The 21,757-nt window shown below is 40.4% G+C and overlaps 1 protein-coding gene across 6 annotated transcripts in view; it reads right to left on the bottom strand.

Moving 5' to 3' along the window:
• LAMP2 (lysosomal associated membrane protein 2) overlaps positions 1-20,872 on the bottom strand; it is a 40,566-nt gene extending 19,694 nt beyond the window's left edge. For 2 of the 6 annotated variants that reach the window (XM_057717457.1, XM_057717460.1), the window contains exons 1-6: positions 20,668-20,870; positions 10,868-10,986; positions 9,951-10,167; positions 5,209-5,367; positions 4,086-4,273; positions 3,167-3,289 (exon numbers count right to left, since the gene is read on the bottom strand). In XM_057717457.1, the coding sequence (XP_057573440.1) occupies positions 3,167-3,289; positions 4,086-4,273; positions 5,209-5,367; positions 9,951-10,167; positions 10,868-10,986; positions 20,668-20,731 (870 nt within the window). In that variant the 5' untranslated portion in view covers positions 20,732-20,870. Of the gene's footprint in view, positions 1-3,166; positions 3,290-4,085; positions 4,274-5,208; positions 5,368-9,950; positions 10,168-10,867; positions 10,987-20,195; positions 20,281-20,462; positions 20,482-20,667 lie in introns of those variants that run through there. The other 4 variants (XM_057717455.1, XM_057717456.1, XM_057717459.1 and 1 more) reach the window with 3 other exon arrangements.
• Between the last annotated feature and the right edge of the window lie 885 nt (positions 20,873-21,757).

Below are 21,757 nucleotides of genomic sequence, written 5' to 3'. Positions count from 1 at the left end.
CCCAGACGATAAAACCATGGGTTAGACCTGGACCAGCAGAATAAACTAAAACTAAGTATAGGGACTCAAAATGTGACAGAAACCCTGTTCCTCTTCATTTTGTCTCCAACTTTTGGACCAGAGGTGGCTCTCAGCAATTCACTCCCTCATTCCGTTCCTTCTGTCACTTTCCGAGCCCTCACCACCTCTAGCCTGGATCACAACAGCCTCTTCATGGGGCTTCCCGCCTTTCAGCCTCTCCAGCTCCAATCTTTCCTTCGCTGCTATTTTCTTTCTGAAGCACTCATCTGATCAGCCAGTCATTCTATTTATTTCAGTGTTTAGTATGTACAAGGTAACGTATCTAAGTATTCCAGGGAGCCAGCAAAACGGACCAGATTTGGATCCTGTCCCCAGCGTGTTTGCAATCTGTCAGGTAACAGAATATAAATAAATAATCATACTACAAAAAAGAAAGTGATAGGTTATGAAAACTAAAAGGAGAGAAATTACTTCCAACTAGGGGAGGAGCAAAGTTGCTACTTTTGTAACAAGCTTGTGTTACAAGCTTAGGGATGGACCATTTGAACTGGGTGGCATTCAATTAGGAAACAAGCGGAAGTGAGTGTGCAAGAAGGCAACAGCATGAATAAAGGTAGTCAGAAAATGAGCATAATCACAGCACACTCACATTTGAGAGCTTATGAAATGACAAGCGCTGTTCTTAAAACTTCACATAGAGGCTTCACGGAAGAATTACAACACCCCCACTTTGAGATGGGGTAACTGAAGTTGAATAACTTCCACAAGGCTACATAGTTAGCAGTGAGCTGGGATTTGACCCCAGGAAGTCTGGCTGCAGAGCCTAGGTATTGGTTACTCTTAAGATCTCCTACCACACTGGATGTGCACAGGGAAAAGGGTGAGAGAAGCATGAGATTCATGAAAAGGCAAAGGAATCATAAAGCTGGATGCAGGTTACACCGCATGGCAAGGAGGGGAGGCTTGAACTACCCTGGCATGGAATTTAGATGTTTTCTTGTTGGCGAAACAGAACCACTGCAGGTTTCTGAGGAAGAGCAGAGCTTCAAGAAGATTAAGCTGATGCTAAAGTACATTGGGGGAGGGGAGGAAGAGGTGGGGCTAGTTAGGAGGCTGTCTGAAACATCAAGGTAATGCAGGCTGGAATCAGTAGGGAATGAAAACAAGGGGGCAGACTAATAGAATTTCAGGAGGAAGCAAAAAGGAGGACTTGACAACCTCATCACATCTCTCCTTGGCTTGGCATTCAAGACACTCCACGATTTGTCCCAACTACTGTTCCAAACTTATCTTTCATTAAACATGCCACGTGCCTCATTCTCCACCTGGTCTTGATTGTGTTTGTTTCTCCAGGGATAGCTTGTACTTTTTCACTTATTCCCCCCTCATCGCCCATGTGTACAAATCTGACCCATCCTTGAAGGTCCAGCTTAAATGCCACCTCTTCTGTTAAACCCTCCTGACTCTCCTCCAGCGAGAATTAATGGCCCGTTCCTCTACACTTCCACAGCACTTTGTATTTTCCTCTGATCTAACACTCATCCCACTTTGAACGCACCTCCCACAGCACTCAACTTGCCCACAGAATCAAGTCCAAAAGCCAGCATGCATTCAAGGCCTTCCATAAAAACGGTAATTATTTGTACATTGCTCTCTTTACCACTAAAAAATTATACTAAGAAGGATCTGTCATGACAGTATTGAAGGTGAGATGGGCCCCACTGAACACTGGTGACACTGCATATGTTTCTTGATTTTTCAAAGTGCCTGTAGCATGGTTAAAATGTCAGTATTTTGAATTACATTTTAGAATTGTCTTCTGGGCAATTAAATATTGTAATCATTAAATATTACATGTTTCCCCATGAGAGTAGGAAGAAACCATGTTTCTTTTAGGATCCTACCTCAGCTAGAAAGATCAAGCTCAATCACTCAAAAGGGAATGAATCTAAAATATTACTTTCTTCATTCTTATTGACTATAATGTAATCTCTATGAGGTAACTTGGGAAGCCTGCTCTTACCACATTGAAGATGACAAGCTTAACTAGACATCCTTAATAGTAATTCACTGGTCATATATGTATTATAATGGAGTAATTATTTGAATGCTAGAAAAGGGAAGATTTTTATAAACCTTTCTAAAATATAATCTTCAATTACTTAGCATATATTCCATAGAGAAAAAAGGCTTTAGCTTCAAAATACAGAGTTCAGACATGAAACAAAGACATACCTAACTTTTCATATATCAGATGTTGAGACTATTTCCCCATCCCTAGATAAGAGTAATCTGACTTAAAAGCAGACCTGTTTTTTAGCAACTTATAAAATAACTGTTGGTGGTTCAACAATCTCTTATTGATAGCTAGCGCCTCTTCCCCATTCCAATTTGCTATAACGTGTGTACACCTGTATACTCATACACATATACACACACACACACACACACCCTTCAAAAAATTATGAGGATAACAACTGCTTCTGAGAAGGTGGAAATAAAGGTCCCCAATGATTAATTTATGCTAGCTAAAAGTAGAACACGCATGGAAACTTCTGTTTGGGGTCCAGCCCTTGATATGATCATGAAAAACAAAAACCCAAATGCTGCCATTATAAACTATCCTGACGTAATGCATGTAAAATACTTGCACAGAGCCTTGTACACAGTGAGTACTCAGTGTTAGCTATCATTATTACTGATACTACTATAAATAGTACAGCCTTGAAAGAGCCTAAAATATAATAGACAAACGTGAGAATTTTCTAGCCAATAACAGAGAAAAATATTATGGAAATTACTTTGCCTTTTATAAACAGACTTTATTATAACACATATCTACATAGATAGATTAGACTTTTTAAAAAAAATATGAGTTAATTCTTACTACTACCCTAAGGTCTATATAACAACAGAATAGGAGAATATAAGAGTCCAGCCCACAGAACGTCAAAGTGATCCTGAGGGATTAAGAAGGATCAATGGACTACACTTTATAATTAAACAGTGCTGAAATGGAAAACAGGTAATTATCCCTCTCAACACATACACATACACAGAGACATACACAGACACACACCTTTTTAGACTTTCAGATGTGCTTCTAAGAGAATGACCCTAATTTTTGATAAACCTGTTTACTCACCACAGCAAAGACGAAGTCCAGATACTTGATGGTTGTGCTGCTCAGGCTAAGTAGAGCAGTTTGGGGATGGCAGCTGCCAGTGTATTCAGTTTGGTTGGGATTGATGTTAATAACCGAAGCAACCTTTAGGGGAAGAAGAGGGGAGAGAGGTGCAGATGAACCATAAAAATCCAGAGCAAAACCTTATACTTAATAAGACCAAGTTCATGGAGAACAAAACAACCTTTTGTCTCCTAGATATATGGATACTTAAGTGTATGATGTCTTACTTTCAAAGTTGGCACAGGCCCTCAAGCTATGACTCAGAAGACTTCAAAAAAAAAAAAAGGAAGACAAGAGGGAAGCTTCCTCAAATAATGAGCCAAATGAAGACACATTTTTTTATGGAGCACAAGAGCCATCTGTCTAGCTTGTTTAAAGTCCCAAGACTCTGGAAATGGAACTGCTTTGCTGGCACGCCCTCTGTAGGCCCAGTGGAGTATTGCAACCAGAAGTGCCATCGTGTACTCATATCTGTATCTACCTATCTACCTAAAACACTCAAGTCATCAAATAGCTGGAGAAACAGCTGCACTGTTCCACACCTACAGTGTGATTCAGACAAAAGTGTGAAGGAGTTATACTTCAAACTAACTGAAATAAAGATCAACTGCTCGTATTCTGATCTACTGATGGCAAACAGGATCTATACCCCAAAGAGTCCTTTGAACTGTTAGGTTTCCTGCTGGCCAATACAACACCTTGACAGCGACGTTAACTCTTCCTGCTTACAGTAACTCAAATTAATCAAAACTCTACAAGTCAACATCAAATCTCTATTTAAAACTGCATCATTCTAATAACACTACTCTTGGGGTGAAGGCTGGACCCACTACATTTGAAAGGAGATATAGAAAGAATGTATCAATAAAAACAATACCTTATCGTGAGTAATGTTCAGTTGCAGTCCCATGGTAGCCAGAAGACATGTCCCATTGCTATTTACAACTGAATAGGATCCAATCTTTGGCTTTTCCTTTGGAGAGGGTTTTGTAGTAGGAGAAGGCCCAGTGGTAGGAATGATGGGCTTCACCGTGGTTAAAGTTTTATCTTTATCGCACAACAACTCTAAAACAAACAAAGGACAAAATAAATTTTTTAATTCGTAAGGCCAGGAAGAGCAAAATATTTCTCGCAATAGAAGTCCAAAAGGGTTTTATTCGGGGTAGGGAATATCTTGACAGTATTATTTTAAACTAAATTAGGCAGAGGTCATCACACTGCTGCTTCATATGCAGACAATCTTAAGAATTACAACAAGGCAGACAGGCTCCAGACACATACAAATGCTTTATCTACTCACACGTGGCCACACATTCATCTTTTCATACCCTCAAGCCCCTTTGTTCGCCCCAAACTTCACCTGCCTCTGAAGTGAAAATTAGAGGTTAAAGTTTGAAAACGGTTTGCCCCTACCTAGGCCTGCCCTCTTGTTTTTCACGTATAACCACTATAAGGAAAAACAGTGTTTTTAACTGAAAAAAGTTTAAAAATCACTGAAGGATTTAAATACAAATGAACCTCTTATTTCAACCTCTTCTTAGGAAGGGTTGGTATTTTCCAGAACTGGTGCATGAGAAATTACCGTATTTCCAATAAAGTCATATAAAAGTTACAAAATCAATTTATCAAAGTCAAGATTAGAACACAGAAATCCCATTTCTCAGCTTTTGTCTTGGATCGTCAAAAGCTAAAGAGCTGAGGATCAAATGCTATTTGAGGATTTGTTCAAACAAAGATTAGGTTTTATCCACTGAGAACATTACAGGTAGAGCATTTTAAAAGACTATTCTACAACAGGTACATCAGAAACTTAACAGTCCAAGTTCCGCAAGAATAAGAATTGCTGTTATTTATAAAAACTTTATAGTGCAGTGTAAGCTGTAAGTCTTAACATATAAATGCTTTCAGATAACAATTTCAACTAAAGCTACCTGGTATACTCTAATCTTAAATTAGGACCCAAGTATAGAAATATATATATATATATTTTAAGCGCTCACCTTTTGTGCTCACTGTGCCATTTTGGACAAAAGCTTGCACATGAACATCCCAATAGTGCTGGACAACATTACTCTTTTCTAAGGTTGATAAACTACTGCATCTAAAGATGTTATTCAGTGGAATGCGTAATGCCACAGGGTCAAAAACAGTAAAAACTCCTGTAAAACAAGATTAACAATAGCTATTTCCAAGAAGGCAGGAGGAAAGTGATCATATAAATATACATTAGACTTTCATCTCTTCTGTCTGCCTGCCCCACCCCATTCCTGAAGTGACAAAAGACAAGGCCTGTTCAAGAAATGACAAATTCACTGTGGCTGAAACACAAGGAGTAAGAGGAAAAACGTGATGGGGATTAGGAAGGAAAGATAAGTTGCAGGTGGTCACTCTTTGAAGCATCTTCGATCATCTAAGGACGGGTTGCGCTTTATTTTGTTAGCAAAAGAAGGTCAGCTTCAGTTTTTAAAGCTGGAAGTAACCAACGTAGCATTTATTTTAAGGAAGATAGCAAAATTGTAGAGGTTAGGCAGAGCAGAAAACTTTTAAGGAAAGTCATTTAAGAAGGAAACTAGTTAGAAGGCTAATGACCTGGCTAAGGGGAAAAGCAAAGAGGAGTTGCCTAAACCAAGATAGTGAGGGGCAGTAAGAAGGGAGCAAAGACATATATACATTACTGATAAGAAAAAAAAAAATCAAATTGTACACTTTATTTTTTATAAATTTATTTATTTATTGGCTGCGTTGGGTCTTTGTTGCTGCTCACGGGCTTTCTCTAGTTGCAGAGAGCAGGGGGCTACTCTTCATTGTGGTGTGCGGGTTCCTCACTGCGGTGGCTTCTCTTGTTGTGGCACATGTGCTCTAGGCACGTGGGCTTCAGTAGTTGCAGCTCACAGGCTCTTCCTGGAGCAGGGATCGAACCCGTGTCCACTACATTGGCAGGTGGATTCTTAACGACTGCGCCACCTAGAAAGTCCTACACTTTAAATACTGTGCCACCTAGGAAGTCCTACACTTTAAATATATGCAGTTTATTGTATGTCAATTGTATCTCAATAAAAGTTCTTAAAAAAAAGGAATCCTAGTAAGGATGGGAATCAAAGGTACTTTCCATATTTAAACATTCAATAAAAATTGTTAAAGTGAAAAAAAAAAAGGAGAGCAAAAAACGCCAAACTGAAGACACATATCTAAGATAGAATCAACAGGAACTTAGTGAAGAAAGAAAGAAGAGAGATGGAATATCAACGATTATTTTTGTGCTACTATTCCAAAGTAACTTATAGCAACTAAAATGAGTTTTTGAAACCTCTTCCTGGATAGAATTTACAGACTATTCCATTTCAGAATATGAAAGCAGTAAGTACCACCTTTCTGTGCAGAGTTATTATAATGCCTATAGTGAAACTTCAAAAGACTATGATCACACTTATCCACCCAAATGGCTTAGCTTCTTTTGCAGTAGCAGCAAGGAAGGTCCTTAATATAGACTACCTTCTGTGCCTCTCCATCCCATAGCAAGGCAGGAAACTTATGCTGCTTTGGCACCCCCAAACGGCCAAAGGAAAAAAAAAAATTAACCAATGAACCAGAACATTTATTTTTATCCAAAACTGTTTCTCACCATTAACATAAGTGAACAGATGTATGAACTGGCTGTATATAGACAGACCTCAAAAACAAACAAATGCAAAAACAAGCTGTAGACATATTGGATTTAACACTATAAAACTGCCATTTTTAAAATGATGTATTGTTTACAAACATATATTGACATATATATTAGTCAAATACAAACACATAGACAGGAAGGCTACACCCCAAATTCCCAAGAATGGTCGCCTCTAGGGAGGAAAATGGCTTTGGGGAGTAGGTACAAAAGAAACCTCAAGTGTGCCTGTAAGGTTTTATTTCTTTGAATAAAAAGATGAGGCAAATATGGAAGAAATGGCATTAATTAGTTCTGGGTAATGGGTACATGTGTGGGTCTGTTATATCATTCCCCGTACTTTTCTATACTGTATTTTAATCATGAAAAAAATTTTTAAAAGGAAATAGCAGGAGGGAATTCCCTGGCTTCCCTGGCAGTCCAGTGGTTAGGACTCTGTGCTTTCATTGCCAAGGGTACGGGTTCGATCCCCGGTTGGGGAACTAAGATCCCACAAGCCATAGGGCATGGCCAAAAAACAAACAAAACCCCAGCAGCTTCAAAGTCACTTCAAGTATCAGATGCTTAAAAATATAACACTAAATTATTTCAAAAACCATCATGAATAGTCCATTTAAGGAAGCCATTTAAAATCTCAAATAGTTTCAAATATTACACAGAAGCTAGCAATAAAAATTGCATTTTCCATTGTTTAAAATAAAAGGGAGGGAATTCCCTGGTGGTCCAGTGGTTAGGACTCTGCGCTTTCACTGCCAAGGGCGCAGTTCAATTCCTGGTCAGGGAACTAAGATCCCACAAGCTGCCGCCAAAAAATAAAAATAAATAAATAAAATGGGGGAGAGATTGGCATTAACATTTCAGAGTCCACAGTTTTGCCATCAAATCTGTCGGATTAAACCCCATCTGCTTTTACGGCCACCATCCTCGGTCCAGGTACTCATTACATCATCCCCTGATTCCTATAATAGCCTCTTAAGATGGCATCTCTGCCTGTAGTCTCCTCACTTCCAATTAATCCTGCAGAACATTCTTTATAAACTACTGTCTGTGCTTTGTTACATCATTCTCCTGCTTCAAAACGTAAAATGTTTCCCCAGTGCCTACCCCATCAAGCTAAATGCCTTTCCTTGGCTTCCAAGGCCCCCTATAATTTAGACTCACTGCACCTAGCCAACTTGATTTTCCTTCTACTACGCACATAGCCTCTATTTTAATCAGGCAGCTCTCCAATTACCGCTGTGCATACTATGCTTCCCCCTGCTGGAGATATTCTGCTCAAAATTCTCCGCTTACTCAAAATCTACCATTAGGCCAAGTTTCAGCTCAGGTCCTCCTTCTCTCCTCCTCCAATGCACGCTAACCTCTGCTCCTCATCAGGACCTCTTGTCCACAGGCATCCACTAATGGGCTCAGGGACTATGTACCACATACAAAGTCTACTGTGTACTTTGAGAGAGAGGGTCTAGAGCTTTCCTCACATTGTCAGAAAAGATTTATGAACCCTCCACCCCCAAAACACAAACAATAACAAATTCACATGGATCTCAATGCTTTCCAATTTATCCATATCACTTGGGAAAACAAATTTGCTTTGTCTCTCCAACTAGTTTTTAAGTTCGGTGAAAGTTAGAGGCAAATCCCAATACTAGTTCTGAAAGACAATATATGGCAGAAAGCTAAATACCAAGATATCCAATAACAAACTTGCTTTAGTTATCCTCTCTAAGACATCACTAAAAAGAAAACTAGGATTTGATTTCAAAGTCTCAGTTAGTGATACCTCCCAATTTTACATGAGCTCATTCACTTCTAGGTATTTAAAATATGATCGTTTGCTATCCCATAAATCCAAATGAATCACTCATCCCCAAGTCCAGGAAACTAAAGCCCACCTACCTGTACTTCTGGGGTCACGATGAAATACTATGTGTGCTAAGCTACTACAAACACCATGTTAATATTCCGATCTCAATGGAGGGGGGAGAAAGGAGAGAATTACATCCCTAACAAGATTGAAATCTTCATTATCCATGCCTTCAGAATATTTTTTTAATTTATTTATTTTATTTATTTATTGGCTGCGTTGGGTCTTCATTGTTGCACACGGGCTTTCTCTAGTTGCTGCGAGAGGGGGCTACTCTTCATTGTGGTGCGCAGGCTCCTCATTGTAGTGGCTTCTCTGGTGGAGCATGGGCCCTAGGCGCTTGGGCTTCAATAGTTGTGGCACATGGGCTTAGTTGCTCCGTGGCATGTGGAATCTTCCCAGAGCAGGGCTCGAACCCGTGTCCCCTGCATTGGCAGGCGGATTCTTAACCACTGCGCCACCTAGGAAGTCCCAGAATATTTTAATACACATTTCAGTTCCAGTAGTCACAAGAATGGCCTAATTCTCAATGCCTTCCCAAGTTCATTTTGACCTAAAATTCTCTCAAAATAGCAGCAAATGTTGACTTCAGTCATCTTACCTTTAACTTTTTTTCCTTACCTTTTTTACTTTTCAGTCAAAATCCTATCTAAATGGTAAAAAGATTTGAAGATTAAGTATTTCTGCTGGTCTCAGGTTACTAAACTTATACACATTTAAAATAAGTTATTAGTAAAAGGATTTTCTCATTCATTCAACACTTGGTGAGTGACGACTACTGAATGAAATAAATAATAATAAAGTGCATGGGTTCTGTAAGCGCAACAGACTTTGGTTCAAACACCAGCTCACCCACTTACTAAACTTGAGTGACCTTTGGGAAAGGCATCTAACCTCATCAAGCCTCATTCCTTTTGGCTGTAAAGTTGACACAACATCTACTTCCCAGGGCTGCTGTTAAAGATTAAGTGAGATGCTGCTGGAACACACTTAGGATACTATTGATACATGGTACATAGTAAAGCACCAAGCAATGACAGCAAATGTCCTCACTGTGTCAAACACTGTGCTGTGCAAGGGAATACAAAGACATGACATTTCCATTCCAATTAGGAAGACAGACATGCATAAGGATGGCTTTTAAATTATTTACACTTTTTACTATTACTAGAGAGCAAGAGAACACAACGCAATCCAATTCTTAAGGTTACCTTTTTCTTCCGCATCAGGAAATGTTGTGTTATCATTAGTGTTGTAGGAAAATGAGATGGTGTCAACTGAATAAGCAGATATTATCATCTTTGTAAAATTCACAATCCAGGAAAAACCAGACCCAAACTGCACCGCGATTTTGGGACCATTCTGGTCATCCCCACAAGAGCTTCCATTGTACGTTGCAGCACCAAAGTCTGAAATGGTTACAGTTTTCTAAAAGAAAAAGAAATCTGAGGGTTAGGCCCAAACAGGCAGCAATGAGTGCAAGCATTTCCGAGGGAGGTGCCACTGCAGTTGGCTTCACACCCTCCATGGCCAGCCTGCCATGGAGGGTGTGAAGCCTGCCCCGTCTGTGACCAGTCTCAGATTCTTCAGCTACATACCAGTCCCTCTGGACAAAATCATGTATGTCTAAAAGGAAAAGGAAAAGGAAAACTGGCCTGAACTTCTGTTATTAACTTGATTTTTTTTTTAAATCAGGTTGTAAGCAGGCAGGACCTTAACTAAAAGAAGAAGGCAAAAAGGGATGCGAAGATCCCCCTTCCCCCCCACCAAAGGAGACTTTAATAGCAAGGTATTAAAAAAAGGACAAGCTTTGATGTTAGTACATGTTAAAAACATTATAGAAGTAGTTGGACCTGAAACACCAAACAGTCTTCAGATCATTCGCCCTTAACCAACTCCAAAAAAGCTCTGAAGAACTGATGAATTAAAATACTCACTCCTAAATAAATAAAAAATATTCATTCCAACACTAAACAGAATACCTTCAAGTATACATGCTACAATAGGTCCGCAGAATTTACATGTTAAGTCAGGTAACATATGAAATCTTACTTGTATAAATGAATGCAAAGGATAAAAAAAGAGTAGAATTAAATTCCTACTATAAAACTCAAAGAAAAATACTTACATTATGTTTGTCTGTGGTCTCATAGCGTATTGTGATATTCATCTGCCATTTTGCATAAAGGCAAGTGGCTTTTTCTGAATCTGTCAAATTAAGTTCCAATGCATAAGATGAGACAGCGCCTAGATTTATTAAAAAGATAAGATTTTTAAATTGGATTACAAAAAAAATACATAAAATAAAAATAAGCCCTATCCACCACTGAAGTTCAACCAGCTCTAAAATGAAACAAAGCATTTTTTAACATATATGGTATCTTGGCAATTGTTTTTATCTTTTTATAGAAATCCTGTTGATAAAATTAGCACTACCCCTTCCCCAAAAGGTTTACTCAACTTAGGATGCTTAGGTAATGGCACAGACTGGAAACATCTGCCTTTTACCTCCTAATAATCGTTTTCACACTCTGTGCCTTCCTAGTTTTGTTTTAGGCAATTAATAGTTTACCTGGTAGGACTTTTGTTTCTTAAGGTAAATGAGGTGAAGGAGAAGTGTGAGAGGGGTGTTAAACTCCTGCTTTTCTCAAGCCAGCTAGTGGAACTTCCTCTACAAAAATAATGATAGAACTGATTTCTGCAGTCTTGTTGCTTTAAATCCTGTCACAAGCTACGTGACCTATGACACTTAGAAGTCTTGGCAAACTATTTTATTCTGATGTGAAGATGTGGGCCATGTGTACCATGTGACCAAAGGAAGTGTTGCAAAGGTTGTTAGATCCATAAGCAAAGGTTAATTTTTATAAATGCAATGTTCATCATTTTTGTTTCATTTTAAAATCCAATTGATTAGAAAGCCTAATTAATCCTTTGACATGGACTCAAAGTCACTTCCTACATTCTCAACCTGCTCCCTCTCTTTTAGCAGAGAAACCTTTCAGGGACAGAAAAGCCTTGGTACTTTTCAGCTAACTTGATTCTGATCTTCTGCACTAGGTTAAACATGGGGACATTACCTATTACATTGAAGAGCCCAAGGACTCAAAATTCGATATGTCAGCAAACACACCAGCAGCATAAATGATGGGCCACCACCTAAGGATTTTCCTTAGGGTCTCACATTTACCCAAGGGGTGAGCTGTTTCCTGTTAAGATAGCCCCATAGCCTTGAATGATACCTGAGTACGCCAGCGTCACCTACAAGTGGGGACACGCTATAGACTATAGAGAATAAAGTCCTAAGAGGAATACCAAGAAGGCGTGTCTCAGCAACAGCTTTCAAGCTGTACACAAAGCTCTCGTCATGCTCTGGAGACCGGGCTGCCTTGCCAAGCCAGAATCTGATATGCTAAAGCTCATGGTTACTGACAATGCCTAAATGTATCGGCTAAGGCTCCAATAACACCTTGTGAGGCCTAAGTAGGTTTTACAGCCATTCTTTTCTCAGAACAATCTGGAATGGAGCGGTCATCACTGATTCAAGGCTACCCTGCAGAGGTGTGAACTGCAACTTAGAATTCCTCTAATCAACTGGAGGCCTGCTTTCCATACACAGTCTCTCTTGGTCTCATTTAAAGTTCCTCGTTTTAACATATTCTCCTTGTATTCAAAGCATTCAAAACTATCAGAAACAACCAAGAAAAGCCTGGCAAGTATTAACCATTTTCTTTCCAAAGGTATCAGAGTAACAAAACAGTGTAAAACCGTGATCAGTACCAATGCGTGCCTTAGTATCAATGTGTTCTGGGATGGAGAACTCTACGGAGCAGAAGGCACAGGTTGTAGTTCACATTTGCTACTACGTTAACACCAAAATAGCCTACCTGCCAACCCATAAATGAGAACTGAGAAATGCCCTGAGGGTCCAGCACATTCTGTTGTCATGCCTTCACAGCCCTTCTCCCTGTGAGAGCTATCCTTTCCCAGGGCTTGCTTGGAATCCTGGTCTACACGTCCAACCACACAGGGGCCACTTTTACTCAATGCCTATCACCTCAAACTCAATAATTTCAGAACGAAAATCCATTCTTCAACTTCCTCCAAACTGGTCCCCCCTTCCCAGCCTCACTGGCTTGAAAGGAAAAGCAGGACCTTGTACAGACACTCGGGCTCAAAAGGTTTTGGGAATGAGCTTCTGCTTCAGTCTCTTCTTGAAATCCTATTGATTTCTTCCCTTCAAATTTCCTCTGAAATCCAATCTTTGCTTTTTATTTCTACTCCAAATCCACACCCCTAACTTACTACAGATGCCTCCTAACTGCCCCTAACATGCTGTCAGATTAATGGTCCTTAAATTCCTCTTCCTCTCTGGATACTTTCTTGATCAAAACCTTTTACTGGCTCCAAAATCCCCACATTAAATTTAAATTCCTCTGCCTGACTCTCAAAGCAAGCTTTAATCTTGTCCCACCCTATTCCTTAAACTTCTCTCAAGCCCTGTTCCCAGAATACACCCTTTAATCCGGCTGAACTTGTTCCACTGGATGCATTCGCCATGCTCTACTCAACCTCTATCTCAGGCTTCTACGTTCCTAACATTTGAAATCGACTTGTCCACCTCAGGAGGGATTTCCCTCTTTCTCATTGTCCCAAAATCTAAAACACGCCCCCCCAACCCTGCCTTTTTTACAATTTCTGGCAGATATCCCCACCCACTACAACAGCTGAAAATGTTGGATACTTGCTTTCCCTGCCTCCCTTGCAGTAAGGATGGGCACTTATACTAGGCTCCATCTAACAAAGGCATCCACCCCAGATTCTGAATAGGAGGGCTGCGAAATGGAGCCAGGAAGGGAACTATCACACTCAGATGGAAGTAGCAACAGCATGATCACGCTCCCAGGCAACAAGGCCAGCAGAGCTAGTGGCAGTAGCCAAGCACTGTAAGCTGCAGTTTCATGCTTGGCGGTGGCAGTGGAGTTCAGTGGCATGACCTGGGGTACTGAACTAGGCTTTGGGATATATAGTCAAGAGCTCCAGTAATTCTGAGTTACCTAATGTACATTTTTATAAAGTAAAAATTTACTGATGTGTAACATACATACAGAAAAGTACACAGCATACATATGGAAGGGATTTAAAGTGCACAAAGTATACAGCTCAAAGAATTTTCACAAACTGAGCCCGCTTGTGTCAGGAAACAGAACATTCCAAGTACTCCCCAAAGTCCCCTTGTCCCCCCTTCCAGTTACGAATGCCCTCCCAAGGCCAGCCACCATCCTATCTTCTAACAGTATAGTTTACTTTTGCCTGTTTTTCAACTTGATGTAAATGAAATCATTCACTATGTTCTCTTTTGTACCTGGCTTCTTTCACTCAGTATTATGTCTGTGAGATTCACCCATGCTGTTGTGTGTAATTGCAATTTGTCATTTCTCACTCTGTATGTATGTAGCCTTCTTTCACTACTTGTCTATGCTACTGCTGATGGGCATTTGGACAGTTTCCAGTTTGGTTCCACTACAAATGGACACATCGATGAACAAGGGTGTATGTGTGTTTATTGGCTATATGCCTAGAAATAAAACTGCAGGGTCAAAGGGTATGCACATGTCCCAATATCTTTTTAATAAATTTCTTCTCTGCTTAAAAAAATGGATGAGATTTTACTCGTTTCTTACAATTAAGAACCCAGACTGATATGCTGTCCATTTTTCAGCAGCCATTTTCTCCATAAAGATTTCCTTGACTATAAAAGCCTTCAAGGAGTAGTTATAGTGCATATCCCCACACTTCAGAATATTTTATACTATCCTGAATTACTCAGTTATTTTATGCCTGTAAATTCTGTCTCCCCTATTGTCATAAGCTTCAAAACAAGTTTTCAACTGTTACTTTGCAACAAACTGATGTGCCATGGTAAACCATAGTATACAGCAAGTCATTTGTTAACTAATAAAAAAAAGTACCAAAGTCCATAAATGAATGATATACATGGATAGATTCAAGATTCCCTTTTGATAAGGTCTCTGCCACTCATTTGAATTTCAATATGTTCCCTTGGACAGATGATCTTATCTATGCCACAGCCCCTAGGAGTGTGTTTTTTATATGAATGTCATCTATCACAGGTGTCACGGTGGGGGAAACCATGTCTATTACTTCCCTCTATCTCCTATCATTCCTAGTAGTGCTGAATACATATTAGACTCTCAATAAATACTGATTGATTATATCAAGGTGAAAACATCACGCAATAAGGACCTGGAACACAGCTTAATTACAGGAAATCCAAGCTCTTTCAAATCATGAACCTAACCTATCAGTCTTCTAGATGCTCCCTCAACCCCCATGTCCATTTTTCTCAATAAATTTTGACATGGATTTCAAGCTAGGAATAATGCTTTTCCCAGAAGTTAAGTTTATAGTTGAAACATTTACACTTTGGTAAAAAAGAAATCTTTAGAAATCCATTTCCACCCTTATTGAAGTGTTTGATTTTAGAATAGCCATACCATTTTTGTCTAAAAGGCTTCATGACATTAAAAAACCAGAGCTGAATATATCCTAGAATGTGTAATTATAGAGCTGAGAGTTTATTCTCCCAAGAAAAGAAAAAGGCAAAATCAACTTTCTCAAATTCAAATATCCTCTTAACCTTGTTTCCAAAGAGATCATTTACAGGTTCTTTTAGAACTCAGAACTCTATTCTCCAAGAATGGCACACTGCAAAAAGTGGCTTGGTTTTTATAAGTCTATTTGACCCAAAGTGTAGTTGAAAAATATACATCTGTAAACAATATGGGGATGGGGTGGGAACATAATACTAGCGGTAAAAGAAAACCCATCAACAACAAACAATGATCTAAGAGGCAATATAATGAGACGATTAAGAGTCCCATCACTGGCACTGAAGAGCTAGAATTCAAATCAGGCAATCCAATTTACTAGCTAGGAGACTCTGGGCCAGTTAACCTTGCTAAGAATTGTAGTGTGTATTTCTCCAATACATTCTTCGAAAGCATGAAAGCCCTTCAGAGCTAAGAGAACTTTGCCAAGCAAGTTAGAGATTCCAGCTTAAAAGTTTCCCTTCTAGTAAACACAGTTATCTAACGGGATCCTTTCCAAATTTTAGGTATGTCTACTTTCATCCTATTAAGCTATGGACTCCCTGTTCTTAAACTCATCAATTCAGAATGAGGTTGAGCAAAGGGAATTAAAAATAAAAACCAAAACAAAACAAATCAGGACTTAGGCATACAATATCTACTTACTCTTTCTTTTCAACTCATAGGTCTGTTAAGTCAAAAATTGACTGTTCCTCAATTCCTAATATAAGTACAATTACCATTTCAGTTTCTGATACTCTGGATTTCTGGTAAATCTCTTAAAAAATAAAAGTAATAATAGATTTTATGCCATGAAATAACTTTTTTTTAAGGTCAGAGAGTGGGTAAGGAAATAAGATTCAACACCATTCAACTAATGGAAAGTGCTTATTGCTGAGTGGTGTTTGGCAGACCTCCAGAATTCTTTTGTAATGCACAGCAGGATACTAACAAGTACTTATAAATACACTTCTGGATCTGACAGGCTCTCTGATCACTTTAATCTGAAATTATGATTGGAATGCTTTTGTCACTACAGGAGGAAGAGCAGTCTTCCTGCACCATGGATCACTGAAGTCAGCTATAACGCTGTGAAATAATCCTTGATCACAAATTCTGCTCAATGATATAGGGGAAGAAAGCTGCACTCATGGGAATATGTGAGTATCTATAAATCCTATCAGATGTGATAACCAATGACAAGTGGATGAATAATAAGCCTGTCTTTTCAGGTATCTTTATTAAAGCCAAAATAATTTTAGCAGAACCTTGAAATCAAAGTTATCAGTGGTAAAGCTACAGAAAAATCTCAATGCTTACTTTCTTGCTTTTTGATCACCTCCAAAAGAGAGGTTGGTTCTTCGTGAAAACCTTATTCTCCTTCTCACCTAGGACTTCCTAGCTCCCCAGGTGAACCTTCACTACTATGTAGGTATATGTGAAAGGGTACAGGTAAGATAAGAGCATTATTATATGGGATTATACTTTAATAAGAGGGCTTATACTTACCTGTACTGCTTAGTGCTGATCTTGCTCTCCAACTGAAAACACACACAGAAAAATCTTGCAAAGCCTAACTTAAGATTCACAGAAGAAAAAGGAGAGCAAGTAGATCCAGTTCACCACCCTATCCCCAGCATCCACCAAGGAAGACCCTCAACAAAAATTTACTGAGAGTTAACCATGTGCCACCTGGCCCTGTGCTAGGGAGGCAATGGGAAGTAACAGTACAGAAGACAGTCTCCACTCTGAAACTAAGACCACAGGGGAGACTTGACTAGTACTGGGGGAAGAAAAGAGTGGAAAATAAGCTAGCCTAATCACCTAAGAGTTTGGGGAAGACAAGATTTACTCCTATTCCTGCAAATAAGTCCCCTGACTGGCCTCCTTCCAATACTCAGGTCTCTACTCAAATGTCACCCAACAAAGAAGGCCTTCTGACCATATAATGTCAAGGGGGGGTCAACCCCGCCACCCACTCCCAATCATCTGCTCTTACTTCTTCCTCATTACCTGCCTCATTTTCTTCACAGTGCTTATCACTATCTGAAATTCTATTATTTATCTGTCGGGCTGTCTTCACCCACTAAAATGTAAGCTCCATGAGAGCAGGAACCTGATGTGTTTTCTCCATTGCTCTATCTACCCCTTTCACCTAGTGGCTGGTACACAACAGTCATTCCATAAACAACTGTGGGAAGGAGGGACTCCCACCAGTGAAGTACACACTCAGGACACTTACATCAGGTTTTTCCCCACCCAGAAAAGCCTCAACCCTATAAAAACCAGAAGTCAGACTAGTTACACGAATCAATAACCACAGAAATCTGAAATCTATGTCACAAAGGGAACATAGACAATGATGGTAGAAGTTTTTCATCCACTATATAATGCTTCTATATAGCTTTTCTTCAGAAAGTTCTCTAGTCAGTTATAATTCATTCAAATAAACACCAGCATAACTTAATCTCTGTGAAAAAGACCAATACATAGGCTCTGAGAATTCTTTTCTATATTTACTTTAGAGCAGCTATTTTTAAAAAGCTACCTGGTGGAGCTGGGATAGAGTTATAAAGTTACAAAGTGAAAACCACCCAGCTGGAGCACTAATGCTAATGAGACTATAAATTCAGAAACAGATCCTCCTTGGTTGGTACATTCTGCAGTACTCAGGAACAGCATGAAATTCATAGCACCTACCTTACAAATATTTATTGATTTTTAAAAAAACTATTCTTTGTATCCATTTAGATCTATACAAGTAACGTGCAAAACCCACCAAGCAACTGAAGAATTACTAAATTCTTAAGGGCACACACACACACACACACACACACACACACACACACACACACACGGAAGGAGTTTGAGCTCCATACTGAACCAATAGCTGGCAACAAAAGCAGCTGTAGAGAAAAGGGAGTTTCCATTTCATTCTGGTATTTCTGAAAACTCCGACCTGAGTACATTATTAACTTTTACTTCTCCAAATCCTGTTCTGAACCTGAAAGTGGAGGGAATCAATCTTGGAAATCTTCCGAGAGAATGAATCTAGTTAGTCCCAATCAATAAATGGCAAACTAGCAGATGAGCTGATGGGTTCTTTTATGTGCTTCTTTTTGCCTATTTTCTGCAATGAGCAAGCACTGCTTTTGTAAAAACAAAACAAAAAAAAGCTTTCATGAAAAAAATAATTTAATGACATGAAAGCCAACAAGACAATGATTATTTTTTTTCACTTTCTCTAAACAATAACAGTGTTGTTTGTGCAGATCCAATTGGCAGTGAACTACTGATTACCAGATGCCTTGGTCAGATGTGTTCTAGTCACTGATAAGGTGCTTTTCGTTGTAAACAATCCTCTCTTAGGGTTGCCTGGCCCTCAGTAAGTGCTTCACAGAGGAGTTTAGGCTTCTGATTGTGTTTGAGCAAAGCCCTTTCACAGGGCTACAGAAGAATTTCCTGCACTGTGTGCACAGCTGGACTCTCTTTTTGCATCAGGACCCCTTGACTCTCATATCCACTGAAGAGCTCAAAGAGCTTTGGTTTATGTGACTTACATCTACTGGTATTCGCTGTACTAGAAATTAAAACTAAGAAGTGAATAAAACGCATCAGACCCATAAGAGTAGTGATGTCATCACACATTCTATAGCCTCTGGAAAACTCCACTGCACTGATGAGAGGATGAGAGTGAAAAAGACAAATGTCCTAGTATCATTCTGGAAATAGTTTTGATCTGACAGAACACCCCCCGCTCCCCGAAAAGAATCACTAGATTAGATCATCAAGACCCCTTCCAACGCCCTGGCCCCGGAGCTAGATTTCTCATCTTTTGGCACTACTGACATTTTGAGGTGGATAATTCTTTGTCGGGGTGGAGGAGTGCTGTCCTGTGCATTCTGGAATGTTTAGAAGCACCCCTGGCCTCTTCTCACTAGATGCCAAAAGCAATCTCCAGTTGTGACAACCAAAAAGGTCTCCAGGTATTGCCAAAGGTCCCCTGGTTGAGAATCCACCATTCCAGGTGTTGATTTTATTCTACTGAAATGTGAATTACAAAATGTGCACCTCTCACTGCTTTCTCAGGCCCCTAATACATCTACTTCTTCTCTACTCCCACCTGGGTCTGTTCCTCCTTCTGTTCTTTTATTAGGTCACAAACAGCAAAAGTCAATGGTAGCAACAAGTATAGGATTTATCAGGTCAGGAAGAGACAGTCTGGTCAAAGTTCACCTTTCAGGCATTAAAAGGCCTCAGGGACCCAATGCTTGGGGGTGGGGGTGGGGCACACATAGCACCATCAACCAACATTCAGCCAGTTATTCTTGGGACCTGGTAACAACCCAAATCCTTAGGAAATTACCTACCCTCCTCCTCCGAAAACGAGGTAATAGGCCAGTTGTGTGAGAGGGAAGAAGAAATGAAGTTTCTGAAGGCAAAGAGGCAGTATACAAGACTCAGATATACCACCCCTAAAACCTCAACATCTGGGGACTCTTGTCAGGGTCTAGCTGGGAGGAAGTAACACAACTGGTAAAACAAAACAAAAAAACCAAAACAAACAAACCGATGTCCTCAGCACCTCGAAGTCAGATATTCTTTCCCCACCAAAGTTCCTACTCATCCCTTTTAGTCTCCAGCGGTTTGAGTCCAAGTTTTCTCGCCTGAAAATTGCCCCAGCCACCTTAGATCCCCTTCCTCATCAAAACTTCAAGTACCAAACTCGAATCCATCATCATTCCTCATCTCTTTAATCACCCTTCCTCCACAGCCTCAAATTCCTACACCCCCCCCCAAGCCTCTCGCTGCCCCTCAGAATCTACTCATATCTGTTACTCCCCTTACCCGAAGCTTCTCCAAGCAGGCAGTCTCTTCCCTCCCCAGTTTTCTCTCCCGCCCCACAGTTTTCCACCATCTTCAAAACTCTTCCCTGATCCTAGGACCGGGACTCTGCGCCACGCCAGAATCTGCACGTACCGCCCTCCTCCGCTCATCACTACTCCTTAGTATCTCCACCCAAGTTACTCTCTCTACCCCGATCTGCTCCACCCCTCACTCTCCCCTACCTACTCCCTCGGCGTCCACCGCCCATCCCTTAATGCCCCGTCTTACTCTCGTGGGCCCTTCTCCCCCACCATCCCTCAGTCGGGCCTTCTCTAGGTCATCGCTCGTCACCTCGGGCCAAGCGCCAACGCCCAGTGTCAGTCGTTCAGCCTCTCAACCCCCTCTCCCCGGACCAGTCTTTCAGGTTGTGGCCTTTGAACTGGGTGCCCCGGGCCCAGACTTAGGAACTAAGCAAGAGGGCCCGACAACTCACCCAGGACCAGGCACAGCAGAATGAGCCCGGAGCCCGGAACCGGGGCGAGGCGGAAGCACACCATGATTCCGCAGAGCAGGCGACAGCGGCGGCGACAACAGCAGGGATAGTAGAGAAAAGGCTCGCGGAACCGAGGCAAGAGTGTCACTGACCACCGACCACAACGCTGCAAAAACCAGGACTCGGCGCTTCAGCGCGGGTCATAAGACCAGGGGCGGGGCTCTTTCTTGCCTTCAGCCAATCTCCGCGTTTGAAAGCAGCCAGGTGGTGATGCAGGGGCCGGTGGGCGGGGCGACCACGCCCTGGCTTTTTGGTTCACACTCAGGCTTAAGCTCCTAAGAGATGTGCGCGGACGGCCGTAAGTCTAAAGAGAAACGAACTTTTTTTTTCTTGGCGGGTGAGGGGTTGCAGATGGTAGAGGCTATTTCAGTTCCGACTCCTTGAAGAAGAGAATACTTTTGCTGGAGTAAGAATGGATGCGAGGCATCTCAACGTAATACCTACAAAAATAACACATGATTATTTTCCAAACACTGTTGCCCATGCAGTTCACATCATTTTAAGGACAAGGGAGCTAGAGGGTGGTAGGGAGTCACTCAATGCCAGAGCAGGGCTTGGCCTATAAGTTCATCTAGTTACAACACCCTGTTTTTCAGATGGGGAAACTGAACTCAGAAAGAGGAAGAGTCGTATTTAAATACAGAAAGAAAGAAAATGAGGAAGAGAGAAATAAAAGAGAAGGACAAAGGGAAAAAACAAAGGTCATCCATATTCGTACTGCACAGAGCGAAGCTTTTATCTATCTATCTGTCCATCCTTCAGGTTGTTTTCCCTCTGCCTATACGCGTGTAAATATTCTTTAATTAGAATTCATACTAAAAAAAAAGAATTCATACTAAACACACTATTTGGTATAGTTGATAATTGGACAGAGGAAACCTAAAATATTCAACACATGAAAGCATTCAAAAACTATAAAAATATAACGTTGGGATAAAGCACTGATTCTCAAATGTTAGTTTCCAAAAGAATCATCTGGGGATTTTTAATAACATACAGAATCCTCAACCTTATTCCCGACAGATTCTGA

The sequence above is a fragment of the Hippopotamus amphibius genome, chromosome X, assembly GCF_030028045.1.
Source record: "Hippopotamus amphibius kiboko isolate mHipAmp2 chromosome X, mHipAmp2.hap2, whole genome shotgun sequence".
Classification (NCBI taxonomy): domain Eukaryota; kingdom Metazoa; phylum Chordata; class Mammalia; order Artiodactyla; family Hippopotamidae; genus Hippopotamus; species Hippopotamus amphibius.
The sequence above is the reverse complement of the archived record's forward strand: the minus strand, read 5'-3'. Positions and strand labels throughout refer to the sequence as shown.